We start from the raw sequence: 18,822 nt of genomic DNA on the forward strand, positions 1-18,822 counted from the left end.
GGCAGGGAGGTGCGGCACCTCATGGATGAATTAAATGGTGCAACGGGAGTGCTGATTTCACAGCTGGTCTCCAGCTCTGAAGACAACTAATGTGCGTGTGCAGGAGAGCAGAGTACGGGAAAACTCTTGTTACAGGTTGAGCACCTTAGCCTGACTTCGCTCCGCCTTAGTAACCAGCAGCCCCTGATGGAAGCTCCGATGTGAGGCCATCCTTGGGTTCCTTCTGCTTTTTCAGAGTTATCTGCTGAAAGACAAACGGGTGAAAGACGTGAGCCCCTTCACGTCATTTTTTTCAACACTGTGGAGCTAGAAACAATAAAACCTGTAAGGAGTAAGGAACTTGGGTTCCGATCCCTTTTTAAGTAATTACATTTATTTATCGAAGCTATTAAGATGGATTCTTAGTTGGGTTCTCCCTGGGCAATATTGTAGTAGATTACATTTATCATTTTTCATTTTTTACATTATCATTTTTTAGGGATGCGGTGGCCCAGTGGCTAAGACGCTGAGCTTGTCAATCAGAAAGGTCGGCAGTTGGAATCCCTAGCACCATGTAACAGAGTGAGCTCCCGTTATTTGTCCCAGCTTCTGCCAACCTTGCAGTTCGAAAGCACGTAAAAAATGCAAGTAGAAAAATAGGAACCACCTTTGGTAGGAAGGTAACAGTGTTCCATGTGCCTTTGACGGTTAGTCCTGCTGGCCACATGACCACGGAGACGTCTTCAGCTCTTCGGCTTTGAAACGGAGATGAGCACCGCCCCCTAGAGCCAGGAACGACTAGCACATATGTGCGAGGGAACCTTTACCTTTTACTTTACATTATAATTTATTACAGTTACATATATCCTTTTTCCAATAACATTTTTGTTTCTGTCTTGCAACACCCTTGCAAGGCAGGAAGACGACCAGTAGAATCCAAGATCATACCTTAGTTTCAAGCTCAAAAACGGCCCCCCTATTTTTGCATCTGTTCGCAGAGTTAACTCAAATACTGACAATATACTAAAGCCATAAATTACCCGACGGGACAGGATTCACATAAGCTTTCCAAGCCTCCCCTCCCCTCTAAACCCCCGAAGTTAGCACTCTCCAAGGGCTGGTCGCTTTCACAAGCGCAGCCGCCAGGTCTCCATCTGACTTGGCTAACCGTGGAGCGGGAACCCAGCCTGCTCGCATAAATCAGCCCAGCTCTATAACCCGGGAGACCCAGAAAGAAGCGCGAAGCGGCGGCGGCGGCTTTGAGCGGCCCCCGCTTCTCCTCCTCGCCTTCCTCCAGAATGGAAACGGCATCGCCCTTTTAAGAGCCCAGGCGATAGGAGGGAGGGAGGGAGGGAGGGGGAGGAGGCCCCTTTCTTGGAACAGCCACGGAAAGGCGAGGAGGGGAGGGGAGATCGCGGGGAGGGGAGGGTCCGCCGGAGCCGTCTTCGCTCTTTGGAGGCAGCCCGGAGCCATCGGCGCGGCGCCCAGCCTCCCTCAGTCGGGGTGGCGTCCGCAGGCTCCGCGCTCAGTCTAGCTCGGGGGGCGCTCGACGGCGGCGCGATGGGGTTCCAGCGCTGCTGCGGGCGGCGGCCCCGATCCCCAGACCGCTTCCTCCTCCACCTCCAGCTCCTCTAACGGCAGGTGCCGCGGCGGGGGCTTCCCCCCCGAGCCATGTACGCCAAGGGCAAGGGCTCCAGCGTGCCCTCCGACGGACAAGCGCGCGAGAAGTAAGTGCTCCACTCCCCGGACGAACCCCCCCCCCCAGCCCTCAACCTCCCCTCCGCCGCCTCTTCCTCCCCGGGGGCGACGGGGACGTCTCGGCACCCCACCTCTCCCGCTTGCAAGCAACTCTCCGCTCTTCCTTGCTTAAACTTTGAAGCCGGAGTTGGGCGCGCGCGCGTCGCTCCAGCCGCGACCCCCTCCCCTGAAAAGCGCGCCCCCTCCTTCCCTCCCTCGGATTGGGCGCCGGCGGGCTCCCCCTTGGCGCGAGGGAGCCTGCCGGGGTGGGGGTCGTGTTGGGGGAGAGTCAGAGCTCGGCGCTCCCGGGGAGCCCCGTCGAGGAGTGGGTGGGAAAGTTACGGGAGGGTCTTTCGGAATTTGGGGAGGGGGGAGGTCGCCCGAGAACGGAAGAGTTGCTCCTGGTTAAGAGGCGGAGAAGGGGGAGGTCGGAGGCGTCCTCCTTCCCCCGCACACGCAGCCTTCATCCCTGGGAGAGAGAGCGGTTGGACAGCCCCGGGCACTTTGCGCTTTCGCCCGACGTGCGGGGATGGAAGGCACCCGGCGGGCGGCCTTTGCCTGGAGACCAAGCGCAGCTCCCCCCCTCCCCCCCCCGAAACTGCACTCAGATGGGGTTGCATCTGAGTGCGGCTTCGCCTCCATCGTCCGTCGTGCCTCCCCCCCGCCCCGCTTCCTCCCTGCATCGCTCAGTTGTTTGCTCCAGGCACACGTGGGCGGCTGGTGTGTCTCTTCCTGTCTTCGACAGACCCCCTTCTGTATGTCCCCCCCCCTTCCCCAAATCTTCCTGCGATCGGGGTGGGAGAGGGGGAGGAGGACCGTGACAAGTGGAGTTTACACCCCCCCCCGCTCCCCCGAGAAATGGAACCGCCGTGTCTCTGCTTGTATGCGCTGGAATGAGGACGCTGAATACCTCGGGGTGGCGGGGGGGGGGTTGACCTCAGTTTTCCTCAGCGATGATGTTTTGCTTGCTGGAGCCGAGGAGGTTATGAAATACGTAGGGGCTACTCCAGGCGGGAGGGGGGAGGGAAGGATATAGGGGAGAGGGGGGGTGGGTGCTGAAGCAGACCTCAATGGGGAAGGATTAAAACGTGCATATCAAAGTTATTTACAGAGGAGGGGGTTCCTACAGTCCAGACAGAGGCTGGTATTGCAGAGCTTCCCCCACCCCCAAATCTTACAGAGGGTTTTCTATTCCCTGATTTTGGACTAGGCAGGCATGCATAAATGAAGTCTCTGCAATACCCCCCCCCCCTTTTCTGGTAAAGAGGAGATGTGGAACTCAAGGCCACCAGATACAGCAGGCTGCTTCTAGTCTAGTCACTGGAGTCAAATAGGGCATGTTAAGCAATTTTTTCCAACCACAGACCACTTCTATTGTTATGCCCACACACATGGCTCACAGATCTGAGCTGTGCTACCTGTGAATTAGGAGCAAACATCTGGAGATACCTGTTGGGAACAAGCTGCTTCAGGATATGGCAGAGCTCACCATTTTGGACTACGGTATTTATTTTCTTCAGTGGCCATTCACAAATTCTAAGACCTATGCAACAGAAGATTCTCTTTTATGATACCTTTACAGAAGAAGGGCCGCGGTGGCTCAGTGCCTAAGATGCAGAAAGGTTGATTGATTGATTGATTGATTGATTACATTTATATGCCGCCCTTTTCCCCCTCCCCCCCCGAAGGGGACTTAGGGCGGCTCACAATTCAAATCAGGGAAGGGGGTACAGACAGGGAATAAAAAAGACGAACATAACAATACACAATTTAAAAGCACACAACAGTCATACCATTCGAGAAGGGAGGCAAAAGCTCTTTAGCCCCAGGCCTGTCGGAATAGCCAGGTTTTAAGGGCTTTGCGGAAGGCCTGGAGGGTGGTGAGGGTTCGAATCTCCACGGGGAGTTCGTTCCAGAGGGTCGGAGCAGCCACAGAGAAGGCTCTCCTCCGAGTAGTCGCCAGTCGGCATTGGCCGGTGGATGGAATTCAGAGGAGGCCTAATCTGTGGGATCTAATCAGTCTATTGGAGGTAATTGGCAGCAGGCGGTCTCTCAAGGTTGGCAGTTCGCCGGTTCAAATCCCTAGTGCCGTGTAATGTAGTGAGCTCCCGTTATTTCTCCCAGCTTCTGCGAACCTAGCAGTTCAAAAGCATGTAAAACTGCAAGTAGAAAAATAGGAATCACCTTTGGTAGGAAGGTAACAGTGTTCCGTGCACCTTCGGTGTTTAGTCATGCCGGCCACATGACCACGGAGATGCCGTTGGACAGCGCTGGCTCTTCAGCTTTGAAATGGAGATCATCACCTCCACCTAGAGTCGGGAACGACAAGCACATACGTGCAAGGGGAATCTTTACCTTTACAGAAGAAGATATCTGTTTATGGTAGGCAGATGCCATAGTACTACATAATGCTGCATAAATATGTTTAATAAAGTCCTTGGAAGATTTGCTCGGAGGTCTACGGATCTCTTTATGCCCCTTTCCTGGCCCTTCCCCTTTGGTTTAACAGCTGTTTGGCCAGAAGACATTTGGTTAGGGAGTGCTTTTTCCTCACTGTTTCCTCTCCATGCCTTGAAAAGCTTCAGCTAATTAATTCCTTCTTGTTGAGGTGCAGTTTTAAAACCACCAAAACAGCAGCGAGAGAGAAAGTTGGCAATTGCGATGGCAGCATCTGGGCAGGGGCTCTGGAAACCTATCACAAACGTGGGGTCTAATAAGGTAAACCCATCATATCTGGGCTGTAGAAAGTTGGATGACCACTTGATAGCAAAATATGAAGGATTTTTCTGTTTCTCATTTCTCATGTCCAATGGACATCTGGATTTTTGCATCCCAGATAATGGTAGAACTGGAGCGCTTAAGGAAAGCAAAAGGGCCAGTGCTCTGAGGCCAAAAAATAAAGTAAAAAATGAGGTGAGAGAGGCTGCATAGTCACTAGCAAGACTGTGATACATCCTATTCAGTTGTGCAAAGGTGCAATGAAACACAGAGTCAGAAATTAAACCCATCTCTGCTTCTCTTTAAAGCAGTATTTCTCAACCTTGGCAACTTGAAGATGTCTGGACTTCAAGTCCCAGAATTCCCCAGCCAGCATGTGCTGGCTGGGGAATTCTGGGACTTGAAGTCCAGACATCTTCAAGTTGCCAAGGTTGAGAAACACTGCTTTAAAGCAACCGTGTCTTTTTTCCTGAACCATGAAATAGCTGCAGAGGCTATAATCCTTTGGGGGGGGGGGGGATAAGATTGCTTTAAATAGCTATAGATAGGTGCTATGCTTGTATTCCTGCATGCTCTGATCAAGCATCTTTTCTGAATTATTTCCACTGCACAGCTCTAGTAGCTACGCTAATCAATAAGGGTATGTGTGAGATAGAAATACAGTATTTTCAGGAGGTTTCAAAAAAAAAAAATCCATCTAGAAAATTCCTATAAAGCAGGCCGCTCATCTTTGTTCATGTAATGTGGATAGGAAGGCTTGAATAATCCAGGAGCGTTCTTTGGTGAATCCCGAGATCCTTCGTCCTCAACATAAAACTACGGTTAGGACCAGAATGTCTGTTGCTAAGCGAGGCAGTTGTTAAGTGAGCCGTGCCCAATTTTACGACCTGCTTTGCCATGTCTGTTTAAACGAATCCCTGCAGGCAAGTGAATCACACAGTCATTAAGAAAATCTGGTTTCCCTCATTGGCTTTGCTTGTCAGAAGCTGGCTGGGAAGATTGCAGAGAGCAGAGAGTTACCACTGCTATTAGCTGCAACCCTATAAAATATACGCCAATTCAGAAGCACCTGAAAGTTGATCACATGACCCTGGGGGTGCTGCGGTGGTTGTAAGTGTGAGTACAGGTCTTAAATCACTTCCCCCCCCCCCCAGTGCCATTGTAACTTCAAACAGTTGCTAAGCAAGTGAATGGTTGTAAGTCAAGGACTACCTAAATTCTGTCTTGGAAGTGAATGTCCATATATTTGGGTGCCTTTATGAGTTTGCCTTGAAGGGGATGTGAGACAAGTAGCGCATCTAAACTATGCCTTGTGCAAAATTGCTGTCTTGAGAATTCCAGATGGTAGACCACACTTTTTTCTAACCTCACGCCTTTTAAGTTATGTTGAATTTGGATTCCCAAATCCAAACTAGAAGTCTAGCACTTTCGGCAGGCATCAGGTTGGGGAACTCAGCGGCCAGTCTTGCGATAATATCCTTCCCTCTGGAATCTGGTAGACCCACAAACACACTTTTAGCTTCCGGAAAGCCATAAAGGGCCAGATCTTCTAGGCATTGCGGTTGGGTACAGTTCAGAGGTGGTATTCAGCCTGTTCGGACTGGTTCACCCAAACCGGTAGTGGAAATTGCAGGTGCCTCAGCTCTATGCCGTCCTATTTATGTGTTATGTTGTTATGTTGATTTTATTTATATGCCGCCCTTTCCCCTGAAGGGGACTCAGGGCGGCTCACAACTCAACCAGGGAAGGGGGGGATACAGACAAAATTAAAAACGACACAAAACAATACATGGTTTAAAACACACAGCAGTCATACCATTCGAGACGGGGGCCACGGTTCTTTAGCCCCAGGCCTGTCGGAACAGCCAGGTTTTAAGGGCTTTGCGGAAGGCCTGGAGGGTGGTGAGGGTTCGAATCTCCACGGGGAGTTCGTTCCAGAGGGTCGGAGCAGCCACAGAGAAGGCTCTCCTCCGGGTAGTCGCCAGTCGACACTGGCCGGCAGATGGAATTCGGAGGAGGCACATTTAGGCACATTTTTGAGGCTGGGTGCATGCGCGGAACGCATGGGCTCAAGCAAACTGCATGCACGGAAGGCTGGATGCATGAGCAGAAGGCCGGGCGCATGCATGGAAAGGGCACATGTGTGTGAAGCGAGCGGGGCGGGGGGGCGAACCAGTGGTAACAAAATGTGAAACCCGCCACTGGTTCAGTTGGGACCTGAGGATTGTATGGATCGCAGATGGTGGGTTGGTGTGTGTGTGTGTGTGTGTGTGTGTGGTTTTCTTGTTTTTGGCTTCATTATTATTGTGAACAGCCCGGAGTTTTGTTTTACAAGATGGATGGCCATATAAATCTGTTAAGCAAACAAACAAATACATGTGTGTGTGCAGGGGTTAATACAGTAGTGTTTAGTTGGTTGCTAGATCATCTGCCTGTATCTAGGTTTTATAGCTCTTTTTGCACAGCTAAAGTAATTTTTTTGGCAGAGAGGAGTTTTGCTCAGTAGGTAGAGCACATATGTTTTTTATCTGCAGGAATTCCAGGTCCAGTCTGTGATATCTCCAGGAACTAATATCATAGATAGCTGCTACTGGCAAAACATGGCTCTGAAATGTTGTGTCCTCTAACATTGCCAAGGGGTCTCCAACCTTGGCAACTTTAAGCCTGGAGTTGAAGTCCGCCAGGCTTAAAGCTGTCAAGGTTGGAAACCCCTGCTCTGTTTCAGGCAGCTAGTACTTTACTTTATTTATTTATTTTAGTTTGTCGCTCATGTACAAGATAACAGGAATAAGAATGAACGTGATAAGAACACAGGACATTGGTACAAATAAATGGGGACAGTAGGACAGGGACTTTAGGCACGCTAATGTGCTTATGGACGCCCCTACTGACCTCTTACAAATGGGGGTGAGGTCAACAGTAGACAGTTTAAGGTTAAAATTATGGAAGTTTGTGGATGTAACAAGAGAGTCAGGTAGTGCATTCCAGGCATTGACCTCTCTGTTGCTGAAGTCGTATTTTCTGCAATCGAGTTTGGAGCGTTTTACCTTGAGTTTGTATCTATTGTGCGCTCGTGTATTATTGCGGTTGAAGCTGAAGTAGTCATTGACAGGTAGGACATTGCAGCAGATAATTTCGTGTACTACACTTAGGTCAGACTGTAGGCAGCGTACTTCTAGGTTGTCCAAGCCCAAAATTTCAAGCCTGGTGGCATCAGATAGCAGGGGAGTGGAGGACTCTTCTCGTGAAATACCTCCGGACTCGCTCAATTGTGTTAATGTCCCATATACAGTGTGGATTCCAGGCAGATGAGCTGTATTCAAGAATTGGTCTAGCAAAGGTTTCCAGAGTTTGGTTTGAGCACGGAAAGCCCCAACCTCAGAACCATCAGTTCCATTTAAATGGTTTTTTTGAGTTCAATGGCTGGGAAAAACCCCTAAAAACCCCAAGGAGAGTGCCTGATTATTTAGATAAAATGTAAGCAAGATGGGGCAGTGAGTTGACTACTGTATGTGATACATCCACATCATGTATTGTGAATATTCCATTTTAAAAACAATAGCAACGGACCTATTATAATAGCATTATTCTTTGGATTTATGTTCTGCCCTTTTGCTAGGGGCTAGGGGCTCAAGACTTCATGTGGGGATTTTCCTATAACCACAAACATGTGGGATAGGCTGGGCTGAGAGAAAGTGACCTGCCTAAGGTTCCACTATGAGCTTCCATAGGTGAAAGTGGATTAGAACATGGTATTTCTCAGCTTTGGCAGCACACTGGCTGGGAAGTTCTGGGAGTTGAAGTCCGCACAGCTGCCGAGGTTAAGAAACACTGTTCTGGTGATTCACTTCAACATCTGCACTACAATCCTCTTGTATGGAGGATAGCCATAGCAATAGGACTTACACACTGCTTCGCGGTGCTTTAACGGTCCTCTCTAAGTAGTTTACAGTGTTGGCATATTGCCCCCAACAATCTGAGTCCTCATTTTATTGACCTAGGAAGGATGGAAGGCTGAGTCAATCTTGAGCCGGTCAGAATCGAACTGCCGAACTATCATTAGCAGAAGTAGCCTGCAGTACTGCATCCTAACCACTGCGCACCACGGCTCACAAGGAAAGAAGAAGGAGAGAGATACAGAAAATCTACCAAGCACAGACAGTCAGGAGTCCAGGCAGTTCAAATGAATATATAGATGTATTGTTTTCTAAATCTCTCTGCAAGAATCTGACAATCAAAGCAAATTGGCGGTAGATAAGAGGCAATGGAATTCAAGCTTGGCTGGACTTGGATCTTTTGTGGGCACGATGGAATGCGAGACTGATGACGTGTTTGACCCCTCCCTTGGGCTCAGCCTGGTCATCTTCTACACACCCTTTCTGTGCACAGAGTGTCAAAACAGTCTAGTGGTCATGTTATTCAGCTAGGTCTAGAGCAGCCGTTCTCAACCTGTGAGTCGGGACCCCTTTGGGGGTCGAATGACCCTTTCACAGGGGTCACCTAAGACCATCGGAAAACACATATTTTCGATGGTCTTAGGAACCGAGACACTGCTCCTCTATAGTTGGGGGCCACCAAAACAAGAGGAACTGTATTAAAGGGTCACGGCATTGGGAAGGTTGAGAACCACTGGTCTAGAGAAATCTATTCATGCCCCGTCTCACTGGTGGTATTCTGCCGGTTCGCCCTGGTTCAGCCGAACCGGTAGCGGCGGTGGCAGGCTCCGCCCACCCGCCCAGACATAATCACGCTCTGCACATGAGCAGAAGCAAGCGTGTGCGCACACTCCCAGTTCTGAACAGGTAGTGAAGGTAAGAGAAATCCATTCATGCCCCGTCTGCCAGAGAACTGCACTGAAGGACAAGGTGAAAGTTTTGGAAACTTTTATGGATTGTCCTTAACTTATAACCACAAGTGGAATGAGAACTTCAGTTGCTAACTGATACAGCCGTTAATTGTGTAGTACAAAAAAAAAAATTATGACATTTTTGCCATGCTCATGAAGTGAATTTGGGCTTTCCCCACTGACGTGCTTGTCAGAAGCCTCTTGGGAAGGTTGCAAATGGTGATCACATCACCCTGGGAGGCAGCAAATGTCATAAATATATGCCAGTTGCCAAGCGCCTGGTTTTTGATCATGTGACTGCAGGGACACGAGAAACCAGTCATAAGTTACTTTTCTCCGGTGCGCTGTTGTAACTTCAAACTTCAATCCTACTGATACAGGTAGTCCTCAACATACAACAGTTAATTTAGTGACAGTTCAAAGTTACAACAGCAGTGGAAAAAAAAGTGACTTTCGCAAGGTGGATAAAAATCCATTTAAAAAAAAATAAAAATAAAAATCGAATTTTTAAATTTAAATTGGATTTTTTAATTTAAATCGGATTTTTTTATTTAAATCGGATTTTTTTTTTATTTTTATCAAATTCATTTTAATAAAATATTTTGGAGTAAAAATCTATTTAAAGGTAGTTTTCTGTTTAAGATGCCTTAATAATTTAGTTTATTCAGCATGAAATGGAGTTTAGTTATGTAGCATGAAAGCTGTATATGCTGCAATATTGGGTCTGTCGGTGAGTCATCAGCGGGTCAGAGGAAGAGCCACTGTGGGACAGAGATGACAGTTGCTCTTTAAAAAATTACGATTTAAATCGAGTTGATTTGCATTAAGACTTCTTACTAGTGATATAAACTATGGTTTAAATCTTGATTTAAATCAAATCCCCCCTGGACTTACGACTGTTTTTCACATGACCCTTGTAGCATCCCAATGGTCACATGATCAAAATCCAGATGCTTGGCGATTAGCTCATATTTATGACGGTTGCAGTGTCACATGATCTGCTTTTAAGATCTTCTGGCAAGCAAAGTCAATGGGGAATCCAAATTCTCTCAACCGTGTTACTAACTTAACAAAGGAAATGATTCCCTTAACAACTGTGGCAAGGAGAGTCACAAAATGGGGCAAAACTCACTCGACAAATGTTTCACTTAGCAACAGAAGTTTTGGGCTCGGTGGTGGTCGTACCTCGAGGACTACCCGTATAAAATTTTGAACAGCTATATTCAATGCTTTGAGAATGCCCGTATGAGAATCAAAAAAAGGCAAGATGATCGCACATCAAAACAGGCTGGGGCTGTGACTGCATTGTGACAACTACCACCTTGAGTTTTTTTGGCATCCCCCTCTCTTCTTTGCAAACTCTGTTCCCCCTGTTTTAAAAAAATACATTTTTATAAATGGAGGTGATCTGCTAGGAACTAAAAACATGGCAACCGAATATGAGTCAAGGAGCCCTTAACAGAAGGATTCTCCAAGGCTCCTGACTGCAGCCTTAATTCTTCACCCAGTCTTCCTTCCTTCCTTCCTTCACACATGTTTAAATATCATTGATTCAGAAGGAGGAGGACTTTGGTGCCCTTCATAGAATTGCTGGATGTGTGTGTGTGTGTGTGTGTGTGTGTGTGTGTGTTTGTGTGTGTGTGTGTGGAAACGAACATTAGAGAAGAGGCTGCTATCGAATTACTTTTTGCTCTGGAAGGAAAGCTGGGATATAAATCTAGCAAGTCATAGGTTTAGATTTGCAGCTATAGATTTCTGGAAAGGGGCCCATTCCGAGTAGAAGCGATGCTGTTGAAAAATAAAATAAAATAAAGGAGGTCGTGCTTCCCTTTTATGCCATGGGGGCCACGTTTGCTCTGGAGGGGCTACTGACTTGAAGGAAGGTAGGGAGGGGGTTTTTTCACCTGTTTGAGATGAGGACAAAGCTAGACAGTTTTGGGAACCCCGGGAGAAACTGCGCCTTTTCTTCCCACGGCAGTACAATTTGGACAGTTGGTGGAGACGTCTAAGCTAGCGCTCTGCAGCACAGGAGCCCAAAGACAGAGCCTGTCTGCGACTCTTTGAAACAGCTGCATCTTTGGCTCTGCAGCTGCTGTGCAATCCTGGGATAGGTGTGGCTGTTTTAAGGAATTGCAGGCAGGTACCTGTCCCTGCTCCCGCGTGCGGTTTGTGGTTGAATCCAAAGGACTCCACCGATTTTCATAGGCAACTGCCAGGCATTTCAGGCAGTTTAAAGGAATGCAGTGCAGTGCAGTGGAAAATTAATTTACTGAATTCATTAGTTTCAACAGGTATTAATAGCCACTATCCTAATCCTAGTCTGCGGTATAGATTTTCCAGGCCAGATGTTCCCCTATCAAGATTTCTTGATAATAAATACTTGGCTTTACCTTCTTTATTTATTTTTAAATTTTTTAAAAGAATTGGAAGCTAGCCTGATCAAAAATTGCATCAATGTTTTTAGACTCCACGTAGATCCCCAAGGCAGAAAATAAATAATTGGTGAGTGGCTGCAGCCTGGTAGATTCCCCCCCCCTCCCTCCAAAAAATATGCCTACCTGCTCAGAAAAAGGACAGAGCAAGGCAGTTTGTCTTCAGGTAAATGAATATTTCATGCTTTGCTATGCACATCCTGGCAGCTATTTTCTGTAGGTGCCTAGAATTCCAAATGTATCCGGTAGCCCCAAAAGATTGGGGAGGCCCTCTGACTTGGAGGGGGTTTAATGTGAGATGTAGATACATTTACGGAGGAGGAAGAAAACTTCTTAGAAGCTTTTGGCTAGGATGGATGTGTGGAACCTCCATGTTCGGAGGCATTCTATCTCTGAATGCAAGGGATGGGCTGCTTCCGTTGTGCCACATACGTGGGCTTCGTGAAATTATCCAGTCTGTGAGAAGCAGAATATCGACGACGTGATGCAATACGGATATTTGATATGATGGACAGTGCAGGTATTGACTAGAATTCCTACAAATAGCAACTAAGCTGGGTTGTCAATCATTTTGGAATAGGTATTTACGATAGGTATATTTTGCAACAAATGGATATATTATTACTCCTGCTGTAATATTTAAAGCTTTTAGAGATCAGTCACTTCAAAATGGTTCACTTTATATTTTGTGTGGTCAGGAAAGAGAAAGTAATATCAGAAAAAGGAAAGGGGAGAAAAGAGAAATGTTAAAAATGTGGACTCCTCCCACTGTTACCTCTGACTCCACCCTCTTTGTGGAAGAACCACCCTCCCCTGACAAATTACTCCCCCCAAAATACTTTCTATATCAGTATTTAACAAACTTGGCAACTTGTAAGATGTGCGGTCTTCAACTCCCAGAATTCCCCAGCCAGCATGGCAGACTGGGGTATTCTGGGAATCGAAGTCCAGAGTTGTCAACTTTGAAAAACACTGTTCTAAATCAACATACGCCAAAAGGGCCAGAACACATTTTCTTCTTTTTCTTCTTCTTGGAGCTTTAGCAAATGCAATGAAAACCCATCGGCTGTGTTCTGTTTAATAATCTGAAATCTGGTTTGATTTATATGGCCATCCATTTCACCATAGCGATTTTTTAAGCAGCATTTAAAATCAAAATGCAAGCAACATGCATCTATACAACTCAAGAACTTCATGGGCTGCAACAACTCATCTGTGCTCATGCCTAGAAACACTTCTTGGCCTTCAGGGCTTTGCCAAAATATGGCTCCAATCTTTGGGGCGGTATTCCAAAGGTCAGGAAAGGCCCTGGATCCTTGATCAATGGGACTTTCAGCACACCTCTCCTGCCAGTCCAGATTGTGTTGTGGCCCACCAGTGGCAGCAAATTCATTTCATTTCATTCATTCATTTCCTTTATTTGTATGCCGCCCTTTTCCCTGGGGGGACTCAGGGCGGCTCACAATTCAAAAAGGGAGGGGGGGAAAGACAAACAGTATTCCAATATGGAAACAATACAACATATTAAAAGAGAGCACAACAGTCACACAATTCGGGTGGGGTTGGAATCTTAACCCCAGGCCAGCCGGGACAGCCAGATCTTCAAAGCGGTGCGGAAGGATTGGAGGGTGGTGAGGGTCCAAATCTCCACGGGGAGTTCGTTCCAGAGGGTCGGAGCAGCCACCGAGAAGGCTCTCCTCCGGGTAGTTGCCAGTTTGCACTGGCTAGTAGATGGAATTCGGAGGAGGCCTAATCGATGCGAATTCGGACAGTGAGGAGGTTGGGGAGAAACATGAGCCAGTCCTGGAGTCTGGGGAAGGCTCTGATGAGGGCTCTGTGTCGGTGGCAGAGAGGGGACAGAGCCGTATGCCAGTTATCAGCTGTCTTCAGAGTCAGACATCAGTGAGGCAGACGAACAGCTGGAGCCTTGTTCCCAGTGTGTGCATGCGCAGACGAAGGGAACAGCTAAAGAACAGGTTGACTTGGGAGTAAGGCTACAAGTCTACAATGAAATAAAAGAGGAGCAAAAGGGGAGTGACGTTTGCAGGAGACAATTAGTTTGATTAATTGGCTCGTGACTCTCCAAGACTCCTTGCCAAGTTTTGCAGATATCGGCCTGGCAGCTCTCCAAGCCAGATAAGGCTTGTGACTGTAAATCCTCCCTTGAAAGACTTTGGTGTCTGTGAATGAGCAGGATTTACAGGAAATGAATAAAAGGGGTTTTTGTTGGGAGGGTTCCTTCATGCTCTTGGGAAGCCTAGGTCAGAACAAGATGGACAGATAGAGGCAATCGGTGAGTGCTTAATCCATTTCTTGAGGTCACATAAGAATTGAACCATAAACCAAATGAGCTTGATGGGGCAACCGGCTGTGCTTCCAAAAGAGGTAAATCTAGATGAACCAGCTACCCTTAGCATGTTGTTTGGATACAACTGCTACGTCTTTAACTGATCTGGTTTAGTATGCTGTGTGAATACGACAAACCTGTCTCTAGTGCTGATAGTCTTGACTGGTGCAGGTAATCCTTGACCACAATTGGGGCCAGAACTTCTTTTGCTAACTAAAGTGGTTGTTAAGTGAGTAGTTCCTGATGTTGTTGTGGCTGAATGAAACCCTGAGGCAGGGGTGAAATCTAATTTTTTTTACTACCAGGTCTATGGGTGTGGCTTGGTGGGCGTGGCTTAGTGAGGGTCATGTGACTGGGTGGGGTGGCTATATAATCATGTAACTGGGGGATCAAAAGACAGAAATTCACAATGTCCTGCTGGAGCAGGGTTGGGCTAGCTGAGCCCCATTTCCCTTCCAACCCTCCAATAGGCTCTGAAGCTAAAGTCAGGTTTGTAGTCCTTCCTCCCTCCCTCCCTTTCTTTCTTTCTTTCTTTCTTTTTCTCCCTTTCTCCTTCCTTCCTTTCTTTCTCTTCCTTTCTCCTTCCTTCCTTCCTTCCTTTCTTTCTTTCTCTTCCTTTCTCCTCTCTTCCTTCCTTTCTTTCTCTTTCTTTCTCCTTCCTTCCTTCCTTCCTTTCTCTTCCTTTCTCCTTCCTTTCTCCTTCCTTCCTTCCTTCCTTCCTTTCTTTCTCTTCCTTTCTCCTTCCTTTCTTTCTCTTCCTTTCTCCTTCCTTCCTTCCTTTCTCCTTCCTTCCTTCCTTCCTTCCTTCCTTCCTTCCTTTCTTCCTTTCTCTTCCTTTCTCCTTCCTTCCTTCCTTTCTTTCTCTTCCTTTCTCCTTCCTTCCTTCCTTCCTTTCTCTTCCTTTCTTCTTTCTTTCTTTCTTTCTTTCTTTCTCTTCCTTCCCCCTTCCTTTCTTCCTTCCTTTCTTTCTTTCTCTTCCTTTCTCCTTCCTTTCTTCCTTCCTTCCTTCCTTCCTTTCTCTTCCTTTCTCCTTCCTTTCTTCCTTTCTTTCTTCCTTTCTCCTTCCTTTCTTCCTTTCTTTCTTCCTTTCTCCTTCCTTCCTTCCTTCTTTCTTCCTTTCTTTCTTTCCTTCCTTCCTTCCTTCCTTCCTTCCTTCCTTCCTTCCTTCCTTCCTTCCTTTCTTTCTTTCTTTCTTTCTTTCTTTCTTTCTTTCTTTCTCAGCACCTCCCACCTCCCTGTTTTTGGCCTAGCAGGCTTCAGGGAAGCCTCCTGGAAGCAAAAATGCCCTCCACCCCCCATTTTTGACCAAGCAGGCCTCAAGCAAAAACGGACCCCACCCCTGTGTTGGAGAACCTGTAGTTAAAAAAAATACTTAAAAAGTTTTTTTTTTTTAAGTTCCTAAGCTCAGCTGTGGTACATGTGATCTTCGGAAAGTGTCCCCCCCCCCTTTTTTGTGTTTTTTACTACCGATTCAGGTGAACCGGCCAAAATTGGTAGCCTTTCATCCCTGCCCTGTGGTTGTTATGTGAATTATGTCATTATTAAGTAAATCTGGCTTCCCCCATTGATGTTGCTTGCCAGAAGCTAGCTGGGAAGGTCGCAAGTGGAGATCACATATACTACGGGATGCTGCAAACATGGTAGAATATGCTGGGTGCCAAGCACCTGAATTTTGATCTTGTGACCATGGGAATGCCGTAACAGTTGTAAGTGTGAGGACTGGTTGCAAGTCAGCTTTTTTCAGTGCTGTCATAACTTTGAACAGTGGCTAAATAAATGGTTGTAAGTCCTTAATGTGGTCCTTAATAGCATTTTATCCAGTTCCCTTTTTCATAACACCACCCACTTTGTTGCTTGGAAGCCACTTAGGTGTAGTATTGTATTTGAAAGTGCCAGGTCAGAAGCTAGGAGACTACTGAGTTCTACTCCTACTTTACACACAGGTGACTTGAAGTCAATCATCCTCTCTTAATCCTAGCAAAAAGGCAGCAATGACAAACTGCTTCTGAAATATTGGCAAGAAAACTGCATGGATTTCTCCACTATTGCCACTAGTGATTGACTCAAAGGGACATAAAAAATTAGTTATCATTACAGTGCCTATACACAGGTTACAGGACCTTAGGGTAGCTCACGGGGACAACTATGATGACAGCATAACAGTAGCCAGAGCAATAGCTCTTAGACTTATATACCTCTCCATAATACTTTAATTCCCTCTCTAAGCAGTTTACGGAGTCAGCATATTGCCTCCAGCGATCTGGTTCCTCATTTTACTAACCTTGGAAAGATGGAAGGCTGAGTCAACCTTGAGCCAGTCAGGATCGAACCCCTGTTGTGTGAGCAGAGTTAGCCTTCAGTATTGCATTCTCACCGCTGTGCCACCATGACTCATATCCCTTTCATATATATCAATAAAAGGGGTGGAACTTTGACTATACAGCCGTCATAATTTTTGTCCCCCACCTTTACAGATACTCCTGGGAAGTCACCTTAGCAAAATGAGTAACGTATCCAAGGGGTTGAGAGTGGTAACCTTGGACAGCATCTCAGTCTGTTAGACAACAGGTTCCTAGTTGGGTTTCATTTTGGTTAAAGCAGGACTTGGCAACCTTAAACACACAAAGACCCACAAAGGTCCTAAGTGGAAGCCCCCCTTTCAATTCTGGAGCTGACCGGAAGTCCCGTTTCCCCACCATAGAGTCTCCTCCTAGCGTGGCGTCCTTTTTCCTCTATCTGTCCTAACCGAAAGCCTTATCAATTGTAGAGCTGACCAGAAAACCCACCCCTTGCCATAGAGTCTCCTGTCCTGCTTCCCCCCACCCCACCCCAAACCAGAATCGCCTCTCAAAATTGTGGTGGCGACTGGCAACAGGGAGCCGCAGCAGAGGGATGAAAGAGCCGCATGCGGCTCCAGAGCCACAGGTTGCTGACCCCTGAATTAAAATGTAAAAATAAATGGGGGTGGCTCATTTGAAGCTAGAGCCATGGGGAAGGAGAGGAAGGGAGAGAGTTTAGTGGCATGAGCTTCCTATAGTCACAACAGACAGTAAAGGAAATAGAGAGGCTAAGACATTTTTTCCCTGGGGACTCTTCTTGACCACACAGCCATAGCCACTATCATGTCTTCTTTGACTTCACTGGGAACACCCGTAGCACCAGTTTCCAATAGCCAATTTCATCCTTTAGCTACTGTATGTATTGTGCGGAAAAAGTTCACCAGGTTTTAGCATTAACAACATGGAACAAAAATATCTGCTCTCATCATGGATAAGACTGTCTCTGTAATTTCTCTCTACTTCTTGAAGCTTTTGGATTGCAGGTTTCTCTCACTGTGTAATTTGTACTAGATCAGGTTTCCCAACCTAGGCAAATTTAAGATGTCTGGACTTCAACTCCCAGAATTCCCCGCATGGCTGACTGAGAAATTCTGGGACCATGGGTTTTAAAGTTGCCAGGGATTGGGAAACCTTGTCCTAGATCAGGGGTTTCAAACTGGCAGCCCGTGGGCTGGATGCATCATGCACAGGCCATGCCCACCCCAGGTCTGTGAAGGGAAAAAACAGCAAAATGTCACATGATGGCAGTGTGAGACAGTGAGTTTGACACCCGTATCCTAGATCATTTTGATGTCAGGTTGAGGCTACAAAAGAAAGATTAAAGAAAAGTTGGTAGCGCATATAAACATATATGTAATCAGATAGAAAAATGCATAAATATATATAGTTTCCCTGGCCAAAATGACTGTTATTCAAATGAAGGTAATCTACTATGATTTGGATGAATTTGTTCTTAGAATATTTCAAAGCTCTTTATTTTTGACCTAAAATAATTTTCCATACCTTTATATAATCCCCATCCAAGGAAACATTACATTTCTGGTGTTTTAAACTATCATCTTGGCAGCTAGCACAGGAACTGAATCAGTTCCTTATACTGCATTAATTTATACATGCTAGGAAAAAAAATAATAACTGAACAGCAGGAATCGTTACGAACGATTGGTGACTTTTCCAAGAATCGTTACGAACGATTGGTGACTTTTCCAATTTTTTCAAAAACTTCCAACTACAAGGACTAACTAATTAGATATTGATACCAAAAATAGTAATATGTGCCAATTTCCAGTACAATCTGGAAATATTACAATTAATGTTAAAATGCTTGCAAAGTGTAATACCGCCTATGGATTATCTTTCAGTCAATTCTTCATGAATTGCTGAAGTAGATTTAAAATAAATTAATGCCCCAAAGAGTTCTGGTGAGTTTCTGGAAGTTCAAAACCCATCATTTTCCTCAAAATATTTTTACATGTTCAAGAGAAGCTGTTACGTTTAATATAAGTATTTGACATAACATTAATGAGATACAAGTGAAGTAAATATATACCATGCTTCAAACTATTCTGGCTTTTAATTGAAGACACCTGGATACTTTACAATAGATCTGATTGGGTTTGATTCATTTGAAACCAGGTTGGTACTTGTGGCAATTTTTTTTTTGCAAAATATATTTAGAATTTGCAGGGTTTCCATCTATAATTAAATCTCTAATTCTATGTAATCCTCCTTATTCCTATTGCTTATGCTGTGCAAATTTATCCTCATGCTTAAGAAAAAAAATACTGGAAAATGGTAGGAAAGGTGTTAGTAGCAAACTAGCATTTGCCCCAATGCAGATTATTCAGATGCTTAAATGTAAATGCAGATGTCAGAATGCAAATACAATACAGGAAGTGGGTCAGATAGGAAGCCATCAAGGGC

At 46.1% G+C, this 18,822-nt stretch overlaps 1 protein-coding gene across 3 annotated transcripts in view; it reads left to right on the plus strand.

The window, feature by feature from the left end:
• The first annotated feature begins 1,413 nt into the window (after window positions 1–1,413).
• Window positions 1,414–18,822, plus strand: part of SSBP4 (single stranded DNA binding protein 4) — a 69,593-nt gene continuing 52,184 nt past the window's right edge. For all 3 annotated transcript variants that reach the window (XM_087702232.1, XM_087702222.1, XM_087702226.1), the window contains exon 1: window positions 1,414–1,706. In XM_087702232.1, the coding sequence (XP_087558358.1) occupies window positions 1,651–1,706 (56 nt within the window). In that variant the 5' untranslated portion in view covers window positions 1,414–1,650. The remainder of the gene's footprint in view (window positions 1,707–18,822) is intronic.

Source organism: Thamnophis sirtalis, unplaced genomic scaffold (assembly GCF_051295495.1).
Source record: "Thamnophis sirtalis isolate CommonGarterSnake01/CBP01778 unplaced genomic scaffold, rThaSir2_p1.2 scaffold_1, whole genome shotgun sequence".
Taxonomy (NCBI): Eukaryota; Metazoa; Chordata; class Lepidosauria; order Squamata; family Natricidae; genus Thamnophis; species Thamnophis sirtalis.